Source organism: Scomber scombrus, chromosome 19 (assembly GCF_963691925.1).
Source record: "Scomber scombrus chromosome 19, fScoSco1.1, whole genome shotgun sequence".
Classification (NCBI taxonomy): Eukaryota; Metazoa; Chordata; class Actinopteri; order Scombriformes; family Scombridae; genus Scomber; species Scomber scombrus.
In genome coordinates this window covers 12789623-12807100 of record NC_084988.1, presented here as the reverse complement: position 1 = coordinate 12807100, position 17478 = coordinate 12789623, and the positions used below count along the sequence as shown (strand labels likewise).

General features: G+C 38.7%; 1 protein-coding gene across 2 annotated transcripts; it reads left to right on the top strand.

Moving 5' to 3' along the window:
- Positions 1 to 3323: 3323 nt before the first annotated feature.
- htr1d (5-hydroxytryptamine (serotonin) receptor 1D, G protein-coupled) lies at positions 3324 to 13771 on the top strand. 2 transcript variants are annotated; one of them, XM_062440396.1, is made up of 2 exons: positions 3324 to 3395; positions 12722 to 13771. In XM_062440396.1, the coding sequence occupies exons 1-2, from the start codon at positions 3324 to 3326 to the stop codon at positions 13769 to 13771; spliced, it is 1122 nt and encodes a 373-aa protein (XP_062296380.1). The 2 variants fall into 2 exon arrangements, with proteins under 2 accessions (XP_062296380.1, XP_062296379.1); XM_062440395.1 differs by lacking the exon at positions 3324 to 3395 and having other exon boundaries at positions 12614 to 13771.
- The last annotated feature ends 3707 nt before the right edge of the window (positions 13772 to 17478 follow it).

The window sequence follows — 17478 nt, the reverse complement described above, 5'->3', positions numbered from 1 at the left end:
TTATTCACAAGGGATTGGACTCAGTGTGAGACAACAGTTCTTCTCACAAATGTCTTTGCTCTCTCAGTTCATCAACATTTTCTAAACCATTGTTTCAGCAGAGGGTAAAATCCACCATGCTGCACTGTCTCTGTGTTAATCCTGCTTTGTTTGTATTCCAGTTGATTCCAGTTTGTTGTCTCCTTCCTATTCCCCAATTGTGTTTCTTTCTGGTCTTTTCCCCTTTCTTTCCTAACTTCACTCCCCTCCTTCTCCTTATCTCAAAGTCAAATTTTCTTTCATTGCTGTATCCCTCTACATATAGCTGAATCCTAAGATTGAGCCCTTCAGATGAAAGTCATAATTATAGATCATGACAATTTGTCACTTACCATGAAAATGACAGTAGGGGTCATGTCACAATCCATACAAGCCTGTACTCCCCACTCTCACAGCAGTAGCTCTGCTTTTCAGGCCATTAGTGGTCAATGTTTCAAGATTGACTACTTGTTGCAAGATGCCTTTTTCCATTACTTGAAGCCAGTTGAAGAAGGTAGCTGTCTCGTATTAGCCAAGAGTCTGTAATTTGTTGACTGAAAGCCTGTGGAGAGAAACGTTGGAGGGGTGGAAAATACCTCAACCTTTAGAGAATGATAAAGGGTTTTTAAAGTGTTGTTACTGTAAACCCCCTTGAATTTGTGTTGCTGCTTGAGACATGATATATTATCTGCTGTAGCAGGCAGATCAGAAGTTACAGTAACTTAATTATTATCCAAATATTGAAAGTATTTTATATTGAAACATTTAAAGACTTGGCTGGCAGGGTCACATTTTAAAACCAGATGCTGATAATTGATATTTAGTATTAAGCTTAAACACTTGTCTATTTCCAATCATTTCTTCAATTAAAAAAGTGAACAAACTTCTGATTTGATTTTCTAGCCTCATTTGTAAGTTGCTTTGGATAAAAGTGTTTCACAAATGACAAAATGTAAATATAGTGTGATGGAAGATTTTAGAAATCGGTCTCATTTATTGTGCATAGGTCAAAAACTCCAATATTTTTCCCAAAGTTAGACAGCCGACAAAACTCTGAATATTAATCCGCCCGTCAAGTAGCTCAGTATGTTAATTGACAGCTCCCTCTGTCTGCCAGAAACCAGATTCTAATTTTGTTTAACATTTCTTCCAATTCAAAATGTCAGAGCTGCTGTTCTTTTTACTTACAAATGGGCTTGAGCACAATTTATTTGACGCTCTGCAAGGCTTAATTGACAATAAAATCAATACACCACTATCTCCATGAAAGTTACAGCTGTCTGTATAGTGCTTGCCAGACAATTCTCTACCACCCCTTATCAACGATATCATAAACTAGTTTCAATAAACATTGCATTTTTCACGAAGCTAGAATTGTCACAGTTTCATATTTTAAAGAAATCAACTGATCCTCCTCCCACTTATTGTTGAGGCTGCTTGTTTTGGAAAATACTGCATCATGAATTGTTTTAAACATGTGTGTTCACCTAAGGAAGAAGGGAATATTAAAATGATTTGTTTAGCACCTTTCAAACACAGACACAATTGAAAGTGTTTTACATGGCATTAGATTAAAATCCTAATAAAGATAAGAAATATACAAGGAATATGGTATCAGTGCAGTTATGAAGAGCACAACATTTAATAAACAAAATAAAAACAGAAAAGAACATAAAACAAATGTGTCGGTCTAAACAGTCGTCTTAGTTTATCATAAATCTTTAGGTCATCTCTTTACTTGTTAAAAAAATAGTCATTGATCTGTTTATACATAATAACTATCTCTAAACTGTACATTTTATATGAAAAAACAAGAGTACTTCTTATCCATTTCTTCACATAGCACATAGAAAAACACTTTTTAAAGTCACTTAAGATCTTCTAATGTCAGTAAATGCTAGCTGATTGTTTCATCTTAATACTTTAACTATACTTCAATTTTAATTGAATGCCTCAGGCATTGAGGAGTATCACTGTCTCTGCTAAGAAAGGCACTACTCTGGATCATTTGTACCTGGACAAACAATCTCTCTCTGGCAACTCATCATCCTTCATCCTTATAACACGCACAGTGCTGTTGGGCTCAATTCGAGGTCCAATTTCACTGAACATGCAATCCATCAGCTATATGAATCTTATGCTTAATATTTCGTTTCACTGCCATATTGATAACATCCTTCTATTTCTCTGCTTAAAGCCCCATGCTGCAAACACAACTGAGACTGCATACAATCAGCATGAAAATATGGTCTTGGACTTCTTATACTAAGACCATACCGCCACTAATAGCCCACATCCTCTATGGGGGAGTATGTGGGCTGGTGCATAATCAAAGTGGGCCGACGACACGTCTCTCTTGCTCTTGTTTTTTTATAATGCGCTGCTCACGTGGCCCAAAAAGCAACTGGATTTCTCCCAGTGTTCCCAATGGCCAGCCCGACTATGGCTGAATATAAAGTCTGAAATCTGAGGATCAGGAAAGTAGACTATATAACTAAAATCCCAGGCAAGCTTGAGGAAGCTATTGAGGTTTTTTATTAAAGGGGGCCTGCCCATCGATTGTCAAGCCAAACAATACAGACTAATAAACACATGCCAGAAAACACTAAGACACTGCATGGCTATTGTTTGAACATCCCTTAAAGATGTCCCTTAATGGTTTGACAACAGTTACAAAATGAAAGTTGACTGAATGCCATCCCGCGACTTTGTATAATGACGTTACCGTTATCAACTGGCCTATTTAGCCATATTGCTATAAGTACACAGTGTGCATTCTGCAGCTGCATGTATCCAATGTGTCTAGATTAACAACTTAATATGCTTTACTTTCTAAAATGATTCAGCTGACATCCTGATCTGTTCTACCTGATCTTCTTCTTTTGACAATGTTTCATTTTCAAGATAATCCTGATAATAAAAGATTACATATTAAGTATCTTAGTGAATGCAATACATATGTAATTATATGTCAATACTGACATACAACAGTATTTTATTGGGATACACAAAGCAGAAAAAAAGTAGATTATATAACAATTTGAATTTTTAACTCTTTTAATGCCATGCACTTGCTCCAGTGACGTGCTGCAGTAGATGCTAATACTAACTCCAGGGTGTCAAACAGCCGCTGACAGTCCTGAACTGTGTTTGTATTCAGCTGTGGTTGCTGCTTACTGTGTTCCCTCCCCTATATATATCTTCTGTTGCCTTGATTTATTCATTTTTATTCCCCGTCTTGTATATTCCATACTGTATGTCCTTAGCTGCTATGTAAAACAGTCTGTACATTGTTATTTTTAGTCATGTACTTTCTTTCTTCTTCTTCACGTTCTTTGCATTATCAGTTAGTTGTCAATATGCATACTAAACCTCTTGTAGGTTTTCATGTTCTTTCTTCAGTGCTCCTGTCAAACATCTGCTGTTGTCCCCTGGATGGATCATTGTTTTCCAACCTCTGGATGAATCACTTCCCCATCTCTTTTATGACTCATACACACATTTGAACATGGAAGATAACTATTAAAGCCCTCTTGTTTGTCATCACATGTTGAAATTTAAACTACTGAGCCTCTTCACCCACACACATCAGTTTTACATGTATTGATATTGTTGTTCTTAACCAAACTACATCCTTCTTACTGTCCTGAGCACTACATCCAGCACTTGTTTGCTCTTTTGTCTTTTGATTGATAAGATTTTGACAAAATATAGTTAATTGATGCACCAGACCATAAAACGGCAAGAGAGACGGACAGACTGTATGAGTGGGCATGCTTATTTTATGTAACAAAATTATATGTAAATCTGTGTTATTCTACTGATGCGCATGAAACTACAATTCACACTTCAGTCTGTAATAGGTAATGACCAGTGACAACAGCCTCATTTACAGGGTTAAATGTGGGTTGAATGCTTGTTCAATAGACCCTCTAACTGAACATGTTAATCTGTAAGAAAGGGCTATTACATGTAAATACTCGAACCATTTGATCAAGGCAAATTCTAATGTAGGACAGAGCCTGTATTTGTCATCGTCAAAGTTATAATCCTTACAATTTCAATCATATAAGGCCCAGTTTTTGCCTGTCTATGTCAGCAGTAAGTCAGTTTCTTGCACTGCATCCACGGGAATGATGAACTATTTAATTTATTAAGTTTTCTCATCTTTTTCTGTTGTATTTCTGACAGAGTAGCTGTTCAAAGCACATTTGCTGCCCCAGGTAATTTATCACATCAAATGGGACTTTTGGACTTATATTATTGAGATTGTTTTTAAGCCTATACTGTCATTTGTTTGCTCTGGTTGGATGAGTGGATCAAATGGATGAGTTGGAAGTAAACTTGTTGCGTTTTCCCATTGGTTCGGTTTCTTTTCACACACAAAAAATGTTTTTTTAAGCAAACCAAACTGCATCACTAAAAGCCACGTGAGAATGTTCACTCATCAGTTTGTTTTTGTCTGACATTGAGCGAAAACATAAACTGAGGGAGAAGGTCCTGAAAGAGGTCCTCTGGCCAAATTTCTTGCTTCTGATACAATTGAGGTGTTGCAGATTAACATGTTCGTACTTGTAGATTGTTTATGGTTACTGTGCAGTTGTGTTAAGTACACAAACTTCTTTGTGTGTAGTGTAAATGGCTTTAACTGTAGTCGGAACAGGCTCAGAGTTTTTTTTTTTGGAATATTATTCAAATTATTAGCAGTATACTGTTGGAGACGGGCTTGACATCGTGACAACCAGACAGGATGTCTAGTTCTAGTCTGTCTCCACTTTACATCACAGATCCCCGAGGACTGAATGTTCTCACAAATCTTCACTTGGTGTCTTCATAAGAAAATGCTTGGTTGGCAGGAGAGCAACAACTTTATATGACTGTCTCTTTTCTAGTGGATATCCAAAAAGAACTGGCTAAAATACTGAGTTTGTGTGACTTCACTAACAATTTTTCTAGTAATTAATTCCTGGAGGATTACAAACACAATTTAGTTTTACTCTGTAAATGAGAAGTAGTCTGTACAGATAGCTGGAGAGTAGAGTGCTTATTCAGTAGAAATGGTTTGCTGAGAAAGGGCTTGGTTGAGCGATAAACAGCCAGTCTGTGAAACTGACATAAAGAGAACGTTTTCAGGCATTAATGTAATTGCAAGGGATTTGGTTTATTCAAGTTGAGGTTTGAGTTGAAAATAGGATTACTTAATGTGGAAAATGGCAGAAATCGTATTATACTGAGGCAAAAATAGCACAATTAGTTGATTTTGTATTAGCTCCTGTATGTGCTCCTGCGCAGGATCACCACAACTTTCTGTAGGGACAACCTAAATATTTATTCATTGTATGTTTTGCTGACACATAGTAAATCTTCTCATTGCAAGCTCTATGATCACACCAGATTTAAACCAGATCCCCATTTATCCTGTCTACTTTTCTCTGTCTGTCTCTCCTCTCACCCTAACACATGCGTATGTGCACACAGCTGTCTGTGACAGATAATCCCTGCATCAGCTCATCTCAGGCCCACTCCCAATGAAGGGCCTCTCAGGTGTCCTAGATTTGTACTGGACATATTCTACTTTCTGAGGGTCATGTACACAAAGTAGGGAGTATATTTCTGTGGAGTGGTGTAAAAACATCAGTGGGAAGGTTGTCTCTGTAGTAGGAGGCTTTGATTGTGTTGATGGAGTTTATTTTAAGCAGAAAGTGATACAGGAAAGAGATGTTAGAAGGTATATTAACATGGTTTTAACATGATAATCATGTTGGCGTTCAGTAAGTGTTGACATCTATGTAACCTGTTAAAACTATAACAGAATTGGTGCTTCTGATTACCAGAAAAATGGGAAGCTTACTGCTAAGAGACAAAATTGTCCAGTTTTCAGCAATCTGCTCCCTTTTCTATCCGCTTACAGAGGAACAGAGATTATCCCTCCCAGCCTCTAAAACGAGTCCTGATCACTGTAATTGCATATAATGCAGGAATCAGTCACCATAAATTAACACAAAACTGTGAAGGCCCTTCAGTGTCCTCCAGTGTTTGGTCCTGTGAGGGTGAATTGTTTGGTGTTCTGTTTTTCCATGCTTGCATTTGCTCCTGTGTGTGGGTGGATGGTTGGAGGGTGGTGCAGATGGTGCATGTATGTGTGATTGTATTTGTGCATGTTCACGTGTAAACCCACACAGCCTGAGAAAAACACCTACTCTCCATGCTCCCAGGCACCTGCAAACAGCGGTGATATGATAAACCCTGAAGCCCTTCGGAAATATTTGTATTTATTGAATGCTGGTGTCTCTATAAGCAATTCACATATGCCAGCCATTCATGAAATGAGTTTCCATTATCCTGCATTTCCCATACTGCAATTGGGGAATCTTATCTTTACCGGCATTGGCAGTATCCCCTCATATCTGTTTTGAATGTGTGCACTTTAACCTTTAAACTGTATTTTGACAGACAAGCTCTCAAGTTGTGTTGATGGTTAAAACATTCACACTAATCTATAATTTAAATGTTCATTCTCCCTCACACACAATGTAGCCTAGCTATTTATAATTCAGTATTTGAATGGCTAAGCAAACCATATTGTAAAATTGTATTTCTGTTGATAAATCAAACAACAGCATCCTGTACTGCATACCAATACTTATCCTGGACTGTTAGAGGAGAAATGCTTTTTGCTTCTTTTTTTTATCATGCTCTTTGTATATTTGTGTTATTTATTATGATGTTGGATGTTACACATGGTTGAAGGTCCAAAAGTTAAGTAAATGTAGTAAATGTATGCAAAAATTCTGCCTGCAAATCAAAAGCCAGGGCTTCAACCTGCTCTGAAAGCTATAATTGCAATGTTACCTATACTTCCTGCTCATAATGACGTGGCCTTTCTTGCTGAAGGTTTTCCACAGGTTGTTAGTGTTGTCCTCTCCGATATTTCAGATTTCAGAAGAAGGGGGCCTTAAAGAGAAAGGGGATAAAAACAGCCCTTTTCAGACAGACGCTGAACTGATGTGCTCTATAAAGTATAACTAGTAACTAGTATAAGTTGTTTTAAAAAAACTATAAATCATGCAAAGATATTCCAGGACAGCCCCAGCATATAAATATAGACCTAGAAATGAAAGTGAGCCAAAGTGCATGCTTAAAGAGACAGCTCATCTTTTCACCTGCTTTCACCAGTTAAACAATACTTATTGTTGGGCACTCTTTGTTTGAAGCTGAACTGATTACAAAACAGTTCAACATGGCTCTCTATAAAGCTGCACTCATTTTATCAGATCTTCTGCACTCCTACTTCATCTCAACATCCATCCATTTACCTCACCATCAATCCCTAACCTCTTCCTCCATTGATGTAAACTCCTCCACACCCACACACAGTACATTCTTGCTCACCTACCATTTGGAGCACGCTTGAGTAAACACCAGACATCAGCTGACAGAGGAGGCAGCGATGGCTCTACCTCATTTGAGCTAAATCAATTAGCCTATCTCCAGTGGGGCCATACAGTGTTTGCAGGCCTACTGGGTTCAGAGGGAATTACTGTTTCATCCAGACCAGAGGTGTCCTTGGAAAGAAATTCAGCCCTGCACAAATCTGCTGTGTATGGCCCAGGGCCCGAATGCACCGGATGGGCCGGTAAAAACTTTATGGATTTTATGACAGTCCACTGGCCCACCAACACGGCAGCCAACTGGGATTTGTCCTGAGATTTGTCCATACTGGGATCACTGGCCACGTGCCAATGCTGCACACACTGCAGCATCTGCTTGGCCCAAGTCTGGGAGGGAAGAATTGAATTTGTAATGAATGGGGTGTAATGCAATGGGGCCAGTTGTGATAGTGTATAGGGCTCCAGTTCTGCTTGCCAGCAGACCCACCTCAGAAAACACTTAAAAATTGCTCCTCCATGTGCCACACTTCACTCTTTCCCTGATTTCACAGGAGCTGAATGTGCCTTTCCCCTTACTGGGTTGAGATATGCTTTGTTGTATCAGATCTTCAATTTCAAAGCCAGATGTAGGAGCTAATATATTTTACACAAACAGTATACAGCCCAATTTAGGTAAGGCCTGTTCTTGATTGAAAAATCTTTTCCTCCCCTCCATTCATTAAGAACCTCATTATCTCATTGTACTGTAAACCAGACCCTTAGGAGATAAGCACTTTCCTCGACTTGTTTGATGTGTAAACAGATAAGCTTTTGAGCCATTTATCAAGCGTGCAACTGTAGGTGCAAGTGCGGCATTATATGTACCAGAACCTTGTTACAATGTAGCAGCTTGGAACAGGGATGAATTAATGAATAATATGATTCTGTCCACAACAATCATCTTATTTTGTTCACCACTGGGTGCATTTAATATTACCCTACTCAGACTGAGCATTATTACCAGGCACTCAGTGTGATTATCCATCTTGTCTCCACTGATGCACTGGAGTGTGACTGTAAGGTGGTCATGTTGTGTAACGCTTATTCACACATCACTAGTAATACTATCTGCACTTGCATCTACAGTGCATTTGAGACAGAAAATATTCATAACTAGAACAATTCTATAAAACAGTAGTGTGGTCACAAATTAAAGTTGAATTTATGAGCAATACAATGCACCTTACGACTAGTAGCTTATGATGTAACTTTAGAATAATGCTGCTGTGTAAAAGACATTGCATAGTAATATAATTACTCTTCATTGCTCCGTTGTTTCAACATTTAAGGCTTGAATAAAAATCACACATATAAGTCTTGATTCTTGATTACAAACCTCTTTTGCTTTTAGATTGTAGTCAAGGTGTTTGACCTGGTTGTTGGACACATTTACAGGGCAGTATAGGTCTGCGCCACATTGATAAAGCAATGGGTACTCACATACAGTGCAGACAGCACATATTGTATGACAGTGTATAGATAACACTACAACAATAAAGAGCTATTCCAGTTTTTAAATATTATTACTATTCAGAAATGCTACAGTGCAGATCAGCAGGGTTCAGATAGTCCAGGGTTTGTGTGTTTGTGACACTGTGTGGATGCCAAGCACGTGATTGGCTGGTCAGGTAAGATCTGTACTCTCTGCCCTTTTCTTTGCTGTTACGCAGTATGTGCGGGTCTTTGATGGAGGGCAGCCAGTCGCCCACTACCCTCTCAGCTGAATGTCATGATGCAGGTTTTAAGCAGGAACAAGCAGAGGCAAAACAGATTTAAATGAAGGGTTTCCACATCTGGTGTTTGGAATATTATGGTCTGTTATTTTTTATTTAGTCTTGTGATAACAGACAATCAGAGATCTGTACCGAAGTCTGGGGATTTCTAAATGCACATTAGTTGCTTGAACAGCAGCAAGAACATAAGCTATCAAACCTATGCCCCTTATCCCCCTTGTGCTCAACCCCCATACTCCTTGGTAGTCATGGCCCCAATATGAAGGGCTGCCATAAAGGCTTTGTTTCTGCAAGGTTCCACAACTATTATTGTTTCCAATCAGTTTAAACAATGAAAGCTGAAAGATTGTCCTCAGTCTCAATGAGCAAATAGTTTAGAGACTGACCTGTGAGTCTATTTTTTATTAGATAGTTAAAAGCATGTCAGCTGCATTTAAGGTGCCAATTTGTCTCAAAACTGCAGTAGTCTGTAGCTACTGAGTCTGAGCTATACAGCAGACCTGTGTTCCAATATATATACACACACAGTCATTCGCGGGTCTTTTTTAATGTAAAAACTGTTTATAAGACTAAGAAGGCTCTGCTGTGCTGTCATGTAATAACTTTTGCATAACTTTTTTTTGTTGTCACAATCAAACCTGTGATGTTGATCTGAAATATATTTTTATGGACCCTGAGAAATTGGTTATGGTGTAAATAAAGAGGGGGTAGGGGTTCTTATCACATTACTATTATGAATTTGTTTTGCTGTTAGGCAAAAGCAGAAAGAGCAGACTTAGACACTAGGGATTAGAGTCCAAACACAACTAAACAGTCATTGTGATCATATTGGCAAGCTGACTTTAGTATTAACCTACATATTTATAAACAAATCCCCTACAGTATATCTTATTATACTGAGAAGTAATTTAAACTAGTGAATGAAAGTCATTTATCATTGGAGCACACATATGTTTTCCCCCAGTGATTCTCTATAATCATTACCACTGAGCGCACTCACTGCATATAAAGAACACACAAGGCTCCAAGTAGTTTACACAAATGCTCACCTGTGTCTGTAAATGAATGTGCTCAACAGACAATGCTGTTTCTGCAGTTGCTGTTATCTACAATTTAATGTGTAATTATTGTTACAGCTCAAGAGCAATAACCCCCCACAAGAGTCTAACTACCAATCAACACTTCAGTTAATGGAGGTGATTTGCAGTCTTGTATCATGAACAAACTTGCACTTGGAAATCAGTCTTCACACCCGAGATCTGCCAGCAGAAGGATATGTTAAGAGTGAAAAAGCATACATTACACACATTACCGTGGCAAACACTGCTGCATGTTTTTCAGCAGCTTTGTTCCATAATATTTCAGCACTTCATAGCTTATTGATGTGTGAAAACACAAAATATCCTGATGGAAATAATTAACAACTCTAAGAACCCTGTTCTAATAACCAAACCTTGTTCTCTCCTTTATCTATTCCTATTTTAATTGTACAAATCCATTCTGTGTACACACCTGGACTTTTGAAAGATATAAAAAAAGTTATTAGAAATAAACTGTTTGTGATCACAAATGCAAACAGCAGTGATGACCTTTTAATGAAATCAGGAAACCACTAAATGTGTTACTTAATATTTTTCAATATTTCTTCTGAAATATAAGTAGTCCATCTTGCCGCATTCAAGTATGAATTAAACACATGTAAGAAGCTGCATGGAAGGGATGCTTTCTCTTCTGATTATTATAGTCATTTGAAGTCCTTTTTCATTGATACATTTAGTTTAAACCTAGACCATGATCACATGGTATTGAAACCTCCTCATACCCACTGGGACATTGTACCACATGTGTGGTTTCTATCTCTTTCTCATTGTATTTGAAACTTGCTGGTTCTGTGATAGATGAGAATAAAAGAAGTGGGAGAACTTATTGTACAATTGCAAGTGCTTTTGTAGCATTTTTGCCTTTATGAGATGGCTGCAGTATGCTTGACTTGAAATAGGGGTGTTAAAGAAACTGGTTTCATTGCGATCAACATCTAAAACAGATTTGCGACTCAGGACAAACTCAAATTGTACATTTTTATCAAACTATTTTGAAGTATCTGCCTGCAGATACTTCAGGAGTATAAAGAGTTGTTATGGCAAAAATGTATATCTCTACCAATTTACCAAATGATCTGAAAGAATATTATTAATTATTTTTTCTTTTATGCTGGGGATTTACACAAGATATCTCTCTATAGCACATATAGCTGTTGTGATTAGTTTCTTGTAAGCAAGGCAAGCTGGTTCTGATGACTTTACTGAGGTGTTTATATTTACCTCAGCAGGAGATTTCATTGTCTGTCTATCAATAAATGTTGTGGCAGAAGGTTAAGTCTATGTTTCAAGTAATAATGCCCCATTTACTGTACAGGTCGAGGTTGAGTTTATAGGTTGGTCATGTGCATTTACTGCCCCTAAAGTAATTAGCAGAATTATGTATCAGAGTTTCACCTGATTTTAGGTGTTAAGATATGGTTTCCCAATTATTCTCGAGGAAATTAATGTAAGTCAATGTAATGTCCCCAAAAAATGGCCACAGTCTGATATGTCCTTGTTCGTGTGTGTGTGTATATGTATATGATAGAGTTGAGTATAACTCATTTTTCTTTCTATTTTTCTCAACCAGGATGAACATGATGCAGATAAACTGCATGGAAAAAACCTTGACGTTATCTACATGTTTGGACATTACAGCTGAATGTTTACCTGACAGACAACTCTGTGAAGAGGAAAAACAAATACACAAGCATTGAACAGTAGGAACCTGAATTCTTTGCTGATCATTTCAGTATTATAAAACTGCCAAAAACTAGATTTAGAAGGCTTCACACACACTTCAGAATAGATAACAGAGTGACAACAAGTGAACCTGTCTATCTGTTGTCATCATCTCTCTATATGCATCTCCGCGCTTAGCTTTATTGAAAAGGAGGAGCCCATTAGAGCATTTGATAGATAGGAAGTCCTGGTCTGGTGTTGTTGCTGGCTGGCTGCTGGTCGGAGATGAGATAAGAGCATTGAGAAGAGAGGGAAGAAGTGCCAAATTAGGATTTGTCTCTCCTGCAGCTACACCAGTGAGGCAAATCAATATTAGAGAAATTAAATGGACAAATTAGTTGGCTTCAATTTCAGGACCATCAGTTGTGAAACTGAAATGATGACATTAGATGTTTGCAATACAACGGATGGGATATGAAGGGAAATATTGTCTCAGCTACTAAAAGTGGGATAAAATACAACCTTTTCTACAGCCAACACCAACAGTGCCACACCGCAGTGCAGCCTTCCTTGGTGCCATGCATGAACTGATCCGTGTACAATTTTAGATAGGGGTGATGAGGTTGGTCTAAATCTTGTACAAAAGTGGGTCACAAGAAGCAGAAGCAAGATGGAACTGGATAACAGCTCGCTGGACTACTTCACCAGCAACTTCACAGAGATTCCTAATACCACCACAACTCCACCCTGGAGTGAGGCCACGCTGCTGGGCCTCCAGATCTCCCTGTCTGCACTGCTGGCTATTGTCACCCTCGCTACTGTGCTGTCAAATGCCTTTGTCATAGCCACAATCTTTCTGACCAGGAAACTCCACACACCCGCCAACTTCCTGATTGGCTCACTTGCCGTCACAGATCTGTTGGTGTCTATTTTAGTCATGCCCATTAGCATAGTGTACACTGTAAGCAAGACGTGGTCACTTGGCCAGATTGTGTGTGACATCTGGCTGTCCTCTGACATCACTTTCTGCACGGCCTCCATCTTACACCTGTGTGTCATTGCATTAGACCGCTACTGGGCCATCACAGACGCGCTGGAGTACTCCAAACGCCGCACCATGCGGCGGGCGGCAATCATGGTTGGGGTGGTGTGGGTGATCTCGATATCGATTTCCATACCTCCACTTTTCTGGAGGCAGGCCAAAGCCCACGAGGAGCTGACGGAGTGCATGGTGAATACAGATCAGATCTCTTATACCCTATACTCGACCTTCGGCGCCTTCTATGTTCCCACAGTGCTTCTCATCATCCTCTATGGACGGATCTATGTTGCCGCTCGCTCCCGTATCTTTAAGACACCATCCTCTGGGAAACGTTTCACCACAGCACAGCTCATCCAGACCTCTGCAGGCTCGTCTCTCTGTTCTCTTAATTCTGCCTCTAACCAGGAAGCACACCTACACTCTGGCACAGGGAATGCAGGAGGTGGAGGAGGAGGGGGCGGATCACCTCTGTTCATGAACAGTGTGAAAGTGAAGCTGGCAGACAGCATGCTGGAAAGGAAACGTCTGTGTTCAGCACGGGAAAGGAAAGCGACCAAGACACTGGGCATCATCCTGGGCGCATTCATTATTTGTTGGCTCCCGTTTTTCATCGGCACGCTCGTCTTGGCTATATGTAAAGAGTGCTGGTTTGATCCAGTGCTTTTTGATATCTTTACCTGGCTGGGATACCTGAACTCCCTCATCAATCCCGTAATCTACACTGCATTCAATGATGAGTTCAAGCAGGCTTTCCAAAAACTCATCAAATTCAGACGGTTCTCCTGAAATCCTCACAGTGGATTATAAAAACAGACCTCTGCAGGAAAACAGGATTTGAAAAATACAAAAAATTAGATAATGGAAAACTATGATGAAAAAATATACTGTATACTTAAATGTCCCATCTTATGAACACGTAATGTGCTTTTGAACATTTTTTTTTACATTGAACAGCTCTGTGCCATAGCTCATTAGATACCTAAAGTATATCCATCATATAAACTTATGCACGCATGCTAAATAAAGAGAAAATCCTTATCCCCAAGAATGATTAAACTCTGCTATGCTATGTCACAGGGACATATTTTTTGGACAAAAGCAAAGATTTAAAACAAACTGTATGAAAAAAGCAAACTCAGAGTGACTGGATTTAATCCAGTGAAAACGAAAAGCCATGAAATGTATGTTGTCTTAATCTCTGTGTCATACTGTATGCTGCTGCTGCTCCCATTTGTTTCTGTGGTACAGTAAAGTACTTAGAAAGACTACAAACTCTAGAGGTTCAGTGAAACTGTCTCCATATATGCAATTATACTTGAAAGTGGTGTGTGTGTGTGTGTGTGTGTGTTTGTGTGTGTGTGTGTGTGTGTGTACGTGTGTGTGTGTGTGTGTGTGTGTGTGTGTGGGTGTCTGTTTGAGAGTGTATAAAGGTAGTTACTTTATTGTAATATATGCTTGTTTGGGGTGGGGAGGATTGTCAAGTGTTTGACATTTATATAAGCTATTCCCCAGCGAGGCTCGTCTCGTCATTACAGAGACTGAAATGGAAACAGCTTTTCCCACTTTGCCTCTGAATAATAAGTAACATCCGTGCCATAGCAACAAATGAATCCTGCCAAAAAATCATGACATTATATGCTCAAGAAAAAAAGTCCTGGACAGTGAGAGCAAATTGAGAATAATTCAATTTGATGGCTTTATCTATTCATTTGTTTTAGGGTTAGTATGTATTTGCGGAAAACACATTCTCTGACATTATGACATGACAAAGAGGATGTTACCAATTTCAATAGTCTTCATAACATGTAAAATCTTAAACTACTGTCTGACATTTTATTCCTCTCTTGATATGCCTATTCCTGACAACTATGTATTTAAAGAAAGCAAATGAGGGTAGAACTTGCAACATTTAAGTTAAAAAGTATAAATTGATATTTACTCTGACAATTAAAATATATGTAGTGCAGGAATAATTAAACTGAAAATGTGCTCTTACAATCTAACTTGGTTTGATAAAGATGTAATAGTGACCAACAGGCGAGTAGGTCCTAAAATTTCTGTGGGATAAATTTGTATTATCAGCCAGTTTACAATAACTTCTCTACCTCTCTAGTTATGAGAGCCTGTTTTCATTGAACAATTATTATTGTAAATGCTGAAAAATGAAACACTGAGACTCAAATTTACACTGTTTTCATTTAATTTTTGAGTTTCACCTATCATAAAAAATGTGTCCTAAACACACTGAAATAATTTATTTTCTTTTGTGACATTCTTAGCCACTTTCTTGGATGCCGCAGCTCTAATACAGCGCTTGAACGTGAGTCGTTTTACTAAACATCCTATCAGGCATAAACAGCTTGGGAAAAAGAATTTCCCAAAGTGATTTCTTCAATCGATGTCAGACAAGATGAGAATCAGTCAGAAAAGGTCACAGCCACATATATAATCTTAGGTTTATAATCATAGGTCATATGGACCATATTTCATTGAAGATATTAAGTTTTGAAAGTGTGTGAGCGCACGTGTGTGTGTAATGGGCAAATTCCATCAAAGCATTGAATTAAAATCTGATGAGAAGAAACAATGGATGAATCGATAAATATAGTAGACATAGTAGATTTAATAAATAAACTGGATAATTTTTATGATTATATAGAAAAAGACCAAGAATGAGAAAAGAAAGTATAGCATACACACGCTTTGCTTGACAGAGAAAGTAACAATAAGACTCCTCATCGGTGCTGAGCGGGACACGTGTGACCTGAATTGCTTGTATTTATTACGAGTGGATTTGGGAGACGGCCCCGCAAGAAAAAAGAGAGCATCAGTCGTTTCAGCAAATGCCACAAAATGACATAAGTTTACATTCAAGCGAGACAGCCTTGTAGCTGCCATAAGAATTAGGATTTGTCCGTGGAGAGAAAAGGTGGAAACAGTGTGAAGTTATGCCATAGAGATAAAGTCCCCAGAAAGAGGAGGTCAGGGTCAACAAAAGGTCCGACTTAAACATGGGAGACGGTTAACGTTTCTTTTAACCATGACTCTAAGCAAGTTGTTATTATTGTAACTATGACAACGAAGGTCCTTTAAACTTAATCATAATCTCTCCCCTAACCCTACAAGTTATTTGTGTGTCTAAACCAAACCTTAAGCATGGGCTTGCTGCTGATAAGGGCTCCAGATCAGATGCAGACATGGATCAACAACGTATTTTGTTATTTAGTGTGGAGGATTTGTTGGGATTTAGCCATTAATCTGTGGATTTATCAAAACAAATCTCTAATCTAGAGGCTTGAGTTTCATCAAGACAGGCCACATTAAACATCACAGTTGAGGCTTTAATTTGCAAAATAGACGAAACAGGAGTCAAATAACCAAACAGGAGTTGGATAACCCTCACACGAGTGCCAGCTGCCTTTAATCTGCTCTGGGCTTCAGTTCAAAGAACTGCTTGCAGGCAACTCACGGACCAATGACCTTGAAACTCAGCAGGATATGGGAATTATGAAGTCACCACAAAGAACCTAACAAAAAAGTGTATTGGATATATGTGTTGATTGTAGGGCATTCAGAGATGCACAGTGTTGGCTCATTGTACCAACATGTCTGTGCAAGTGACTCTTTCCACAGATGCACATCAGACCAGACCCAACCATCACCACTTCTGCAGCGAGAACACAGATTGACCTAATGGACCTCCATGTGTTTCTTCCATCAATTCTTCATGGCTGTCTTTCAGAGTGCCTGCTGTATATGAATATCAGTGATACCATAACCTGCCATGCTCTCCCTCTCTCCCTCTCTCTCTCTCTCTCTCTCTCTCTCTCTCTCTCTCTCTCTCTCTCTCTCTCTCTCTCTCTCTCTCTCTCTCTCTCTCTCTCTCTGTCACTTACCGGTCTGAATAATGACTGGCTGGATTGCCCAGTGGAGTGGACAGTCTTTGGGATAGTCAGAGCAATCCTGCTGGGGTGCTTTCAGTCCACATGAAGAAGTGAAGACCAACTTAGCCATTTACAATAAATGTATTATTAATGTGCATTTTAGTTGTTTACTTTTCCAAAGAGTGCTGCGATTGAAAAACTGCAGAATATGACTCATATCATCATGTATGTTAAAATTGGAGAATTGTTTATCTCCATATCAGGTAAATATTAATGTGCAATAAATGTCATTTTAATGTTATTTTTTAGTTCCAATCATAAAAGCAAATGAAGTTCGGTTGGAGCCGTCACTCACTTGTTCAGACTACTTTTGGCTAACTAGGACAGAGGTAAAAAGGAGGACAAAATGCATTCATACTTTTCCTTTTAGCATACCAGCTACAGCTTTGAATAAATTATCAATTGTCAAAGAAGCTAATGGCTAATGTAACTTACACAGTGTCAAATTAATTACTCTGCGAATATACAAAACTCAGGTAAAAGAGGCCATCTTATCCTTGCGGGGTAACAAAATGAATGTTCTATCTGAATTTATAGGTGGGTCACATT